At 36.6% G+C, this 6000-nt stretch overlaps 1 protein-coding gene across 1 annotated transcript in view; it reads left to right on the top strand.

The window, feature by feature from the left end:
• Positions 1–1170: 1170 nt before the first annotated feature.
• Positions 1171–6000, top strand: part of LOC149222517 (elongation factor G, mitochondrial-like) — a 303311-nt gene continuing 298481 nt past the window's right edge. Inside the window, exon 1 of the mRNA XM_089385480.1 lies at positions 1171–1674. Within this exon, the coding sequence (XP_089241606.1) occupies positions 1291–1674 (384 nt within the window). The 5' untranslated portion in view covers positions 1171–1290. The remainder of the gene's footprint in view (positions 1675–6000) is intronic.

Raw genomic sequence — 6000 nt, 5'->3', positions numbered from 1 at the left:
GTTCTTATTTTCAATTGTAACATAGGAAGATGTCTAGTTAATTGTCACTTCAGTTGCTAGACCCACTCATTGGGCTAGAGGGATCGTCTCTGTCCACAGAGAGGATTAATCTTGACAACAACAACCACCAAGACAAGGTTGGAGATGAATTCATACCCAAAGCGACGTGAAAGGAAATGCAAATACACTAGCATGGGGAGAACTAGCACAGACCCATAGATGGACCTGCATGGGTATGCGCATTGATAAGAAGAAAGGTTGGCATGATGGTGATGAGCAGGCATATCTATGCAAGCTGAATGCGATAGAGAACCAATTGCAGTTGCTCTGAAGATATCTAAGTAGGGGAGCACGCATATAATGATGCTATGCTCTATCATCAAAGTAGGCCTCTTATTCATTTGATGATTAAGAGCCATCATACCAAAACCAGGATGGACTAGAGCCATAATGCAACAAAGGTTGGAGGAAGAGATGATGTACAAATGCTAGTGGTGCTTGAATGCTTGTTTCACCTGAGCATTTAATCTGGAGAATGCAGTCAGTTCTTGAAGCGTGTGCCAAACTAGGTGACCGGTCATTCAAGCTGTTCCCATCATTGCAATAACAAGCATCAAGTTCCTTTACCTGACATAAAAGATCTATCTTAATTATGTTTAGAAATAATAAGATTTTATTTTTTTGAATAATATAATTAATTAACTTAATTAAACTGTATTATAATGATTGAAAAAGATTAATATTTTCTATTTCAATAATTAAAAGAAAACTAACCATTTAAATGAGGAGAGAAACTTACCACTAATATGACACTTGTTAATCTTACCAAATTATGTTTTAAATCAGAATGAACAATTTTTTTTAATCTCTTTAGGACAACACAATGGATCAATTTTTACCACACAATGCATCAATTTTTACCAAAAGAGAAAGAGAAAGAGAAAGAGAAAAAGAAAAAGAGAAAAAAGAAAGAGTGTATATATATATATATATATTCAATAATTATCCTATAAAATTGTCATGGGTAAAATTAAGAGAAACCATTGAAAAGATTTCAAATTTCAGAAATTTTCGAAGGGTAAAATCTTAATAATAAAAAAAGGTGACGTTTACTGTGGTCGAAGCAAATAGAAGAAGGAACCACAAGTTACACTGTCCGAAAACTCCATGGACAAAACATAATGTAGGGTCAGAGTGCTGGTATATAAAATCCCTGCTAAGTTACGAAAAAGTCTTTACGTCCTCTGTTTTCAGGGGTTTTAGGTGCAATTAGGGTTTAGTGTCGAAGTCATGTCAAGGATCATTGCAGCTCGTCTTCTTGCACCTGCCCGAGCTCTGATATCCAAACATTATGGCCCGGCTGTACCTTCTCCATTCCTTTCCTCATACTCAATTTTGAGGCAGCTAGCCGGATTAGCTCGGCCTAATGAGGACAAAGAAGCATGGAGGGAGTCCATGGAAAGAATTCGCAACATCGGAATATCAGCACACATTGACTCCGGGAAAACTACTTTGACCGAAAGAATTCTATTCTACACTGGAAGAATTCATGAAATTCATGAAGTCCGCGGCAAGGATGGCGTCGGTGCCAAGATGGACTCCATGGACTTGGAAAGAGAAAAAGGAATCACTATCCAGTCTGCCGCCACTTACTGCACTTGGAATGGCTATCAGGTATTATTTATTTATGTACTTACTCCTTTCCGATAAAACGCATTGCAGATTATTATAGTTGGCTATATATATGTTCATCACAAGATGCTTCCTATTATTAACGTGCCACAAGCGTGCCCTTTCAATGTAGCTGGTTGAAAACACTCGAATTTCTTATGAATCCATTCAAATTTTGCAAATCCAAAAAAAAGGGCTTTGGTTGGAAAAACCTGCAGATTTGGGAATTTGACGTTTAGGGGATTGGTTAGAAAGTAGCCATTTTGTAATTAATAGTCTGTGGAGTTTCCCTGGTTCGTTGCTTTTGATCAAACTAAAAGCAGGCGAAACTGCAGTTTTATGCCATCCTTTTTGGATTTTCTTTGGGACTCAAGATTATTGACAGGATTGACGGGTAAATCTTTTCCCAAGTGAAGCGAATCTCAAAAAATAGGCCTGCTTTGTCCATCAAAGATAATGCAATAAACTTATATTCCGTTATAAGCGTAGATAATGGTGCGGACGAATTGATTCTTGGAGTATCCAGGCCTACACTCAATGTCTCCGATCTTGCTATTCCGACAGTTTAATGGTTACAAAGACGGTCTATATACAACTAAATGCAGATATTAGTAACTTCTAAGATAGGTACGGTGTGGATGAGAGTGTGCTAGTTTTGAAATTTGTGTACAAGGGGATGGTGAGTCACTCACACACATTTATATAAATATTTACATATGTTAAAATCTATTAAAATGGAAAACAGTAAAATAGTAAATACATAACTAAGATTACTAGAAATATAACATTTAAAATTAAAATGCAAAATAACATTAAATATGATAATGACAATTTCATTATCATAATTTTATTGTCACTCTCATAATTTATATTTCAATCTTTCAGATTTTGATTCAAACGTTAATGCTCTGGTCATAATTGTAAGTTTATAAATATCTACGTCACATACTCATTGGCATTTACTCACGAGATATAAATCATTGGTCGCTAATTGGTGCAGCGTTATAGTTAGTGTGAGGTACCACCCTACCCCAAGGGGGAGATTCAAGCTTGATTTCTTAGAAGGGAAATGGGCTCGCCAGCTGGTTTTTGGGAGAAACCAGGAAAACAAGGAGGAATGAGGGAGGATACTAAGTTATTTAGGGTATTAATTTTCCATAGTGTTCGATGGTTATAGATTTTAGGGTTATATGAGAGTGGATTAGGGTTGATTTGTACAACAAATAAATAATCTAGTGAATTAACTAAACCAAGGAACGTAAAGCTGGGGTTTATTACCCTCCATTCTTTTCGTGTGCTAATTATCTACTTGCATGAACGTAAAGACTTGGAAATGAAACAAATGCAGACTTAACCAAAATACACAAGGTGAACGACAAGAATTTGGCTTATTTCTTTTTCCCAGTGGTTATCCTCTACTTCAAGAGAGAGGAACTAGAGTTTATTACTTCCCTAAGTGGGTAAAAGCTATCTGTGCCAACCTATTCTATGTTACCCGATGCTGTTTTTTTGACACTCAAACCTGCTCTACAAAATACAAAATCCAGAATATCATTCCAGACCAGCGAGTGCAATGCCAGAGACAATGTTTACTGTCATCTCGACATTCATCTCTCGCTTTGGGTTGATTTGTGCCAATTCCATGAGGGTGTTGCTTGATACTGCTTTTGATCTACCAATTAAACTTAGGAACTACAAGTTAGATCAGTAATTAGGGAAGACTCATTAAATGTAAATCAACGAAGGCTTTGGGATGGATCTGGAAAGACTGGTGGCTGAGTTATGTGAAACTAAACAAGTGTCCAATTGATAATGGAGAAATCTGATGAAGCATTTGCTGTGAATGAATCTTTCCAAATCAAGTCATCCTAATCACTCTGTCAATGTAGGCTAAACGAATCCCTACCCTAATAATAAAATAGATTCACAATCTTGTCCTGGTTGCTTGAAATCAATCCAAGGGATAGGATTTCTAATATTGAACATTTGAGGTTTGAAGTTCACAAAGATTTCTCTAAGCCAGGGAAGAAATACCCATAAAACATGTGAAACCAATAAATTTGGTTAGGTGAGAGTACTGCAGCATTAGTACACAAAAAGAAAGAGGGGAATGCGGTCTAAATGTTCAATTCTCAGTAACATCAAAGTTCCAATAGGCTATTACAAGTGCATAGGAGATTCAATTCTGTTCTCCATCTCTTAAAACAAATACAATAGATATCTCTTACTCCTGATGTCGTGCCTTCCTTGGCCAAGAATAGTAATGCATGTGAACTTCGAGAATCTAACTAAACCTCAAATTGAACTAGAATTGGATTAGTATCTCATGCAGGCACACTCAACTGCAACTGAATAGATAACACTTGAGTTCAAAACATATTGCATGCATCCACTTGCGTGCATACATTCTGGATAAGAGTTAATATTTTTGTTGTAAATAATCTTCACTTAAACTACTCCTTGCATAGAAAAGATAAAGACCTATGTCAAATCCTAATGGTCATTACATTATAATCATGGAAATGTTTTGTTTTTGCACACTTTGGCTCATGACACCATCTCTCTGACCAATCATCACTTTGCAAGCATCAACATCTCTTCCTAAAAATAAGGGTCCAAAATATTAGCAATGACCAGGAACCTCAGAATGTTGAGATGAGCCTCCTAAAATTTAGGAACCCCTAATGCCAAAATAGCACCCAGGTAAACAGTTACTATAATAGACTCTGCTAAAAATTGCACCACTATGCATGTAGAGGAAAATGGGCTTGTTCAACTCGTGTGCCTCCAAAGAACAAGAGTTTGTTCTCTGATTCACCTCTCAAGACTTGTAGGCCCAAATACTAAAAATGGCAGTTTCATAAAACACCTTGCATGTCACTGAAAAATGGCATTCTTAGGTTCCCATGATAACAAGGAACATGTATGTGTCATCAAATCTAACATGTAAACCTTGGAACACCAACTGCAGAAAATACCAGTGTCTCAAGATCGCATACATATTGCATGCAAATTGTCAATAAAATCCAATGCAGCTGTCAACCTTGAATGTTTCATAAAACATCTCTGAATCTCAAACTGCAACACTAGAAATGGTTCCCAGTTGTGGAATCTTCTCTGACATGAATGATATGGAACTGCTATATCAACAATCCTATGAAGCATGCCCCCAAATGAAATAGCTTGAGGAAGAAATCTGGAAGTTAGCATGAGAATTGCATGGGTGGAAGTTAGCACGGGAATTGCATGGGTGGAATTCTGGGTGCTAATAGACCTGTAAACCTGATGCAATACTCAATTAAAATTGTTGTAATGACTGCCAATGCTAAAACTTCCATCTTTTATGCATTTTGACCTTTGGAAAATGGGGATGGAAAACTGAGATCTAATTACAATGCTGCTAAAACCTTTGTCCAAGAGCTGCTACTTGAAAGTCAATTTTTTTCTGAAACCTACCATTCATACTCACCATCATCATAGTTTACTCAGTGCAATTTGATAGAGCCAATGCAGAATGAGGTGACAATGATGAGTGCAATTTTGAAGCATTTTGGTTCATCCTAGAGGCCCGGTTCTAATTTCTTGATACTATATTGGAGTGATTTTTTATTGTTCTATCATTTATGAGTTATTTTGTGAGTCAATCATTTGAACTTTAGTCCATTTTCCTTCGGAGAATTGATTTTGAGAATTTACCATGATGCCTGTATTTTTTTCTTATTTTGTGAGTCAATCATTTGAAGCTTAGTCCATTTTCCTTCAGAGAATTGATTTTGAGAATTTACCATGATGCCTATATTTTTTTCCTTTAAACTTTGAGGATAGTATCACTAATAGAGGAAACTTTTTCCTTTCCTCCTCAATTCCTTGAACAAAGGATTTATCTCTAGTCCATAGTTATAGTTTCCACTTCCTCTAACAGGTGATTGTCATACATACTTGGGGTAGACTTGTTATCAGAACCAGAGCAAGAGTTATTTTTGAAGTATTGTTACACTTTTTTTATCAAGCCCAAAAGGAATTTCTCCCAGTCGATTTGTCTCTAACAACGGTCAAAATTTAATGGTTTCTGAAGGGGTGGTCGATATTCTACTATGTGGTTGACCACTCTGTGAAGGAGAAACTTGTGTAACAAAACAGGTATGGTACAAAAAAAACCCTCGTGAAAATCGTCGAAAAACCACGCTTTGATTTGTTCAATAGAAGTTCGTTCTTCTATTGCTTGCTCCTCACAGAATTCATCCAAGATCTTTTCGACCCACTCGTGCAAGTTTGTTCGACCATCGTTTGTCAGTTTCAAGGTCAGTCGACCATCATTTTCTATCTGTC

Source organism: Pinus tabuliformis, chromosome Q (genome assembly GCF_031772625.1).
Source record: "Pinus tabuliformis cultivar Carrire ecotype Pingquan chromosome Q, CPIR1, whole genome shotgun sequence".
Lineage (NCBI taxonomy): Eukaryota > Viridiplantae > Streptophyta > Pinopsida > Pinales > Pinaceae > Pinus > Pinus tabuliformis.
This window is presented reverse-complemented; position numbering and strand designations above follow the sequence as displayed.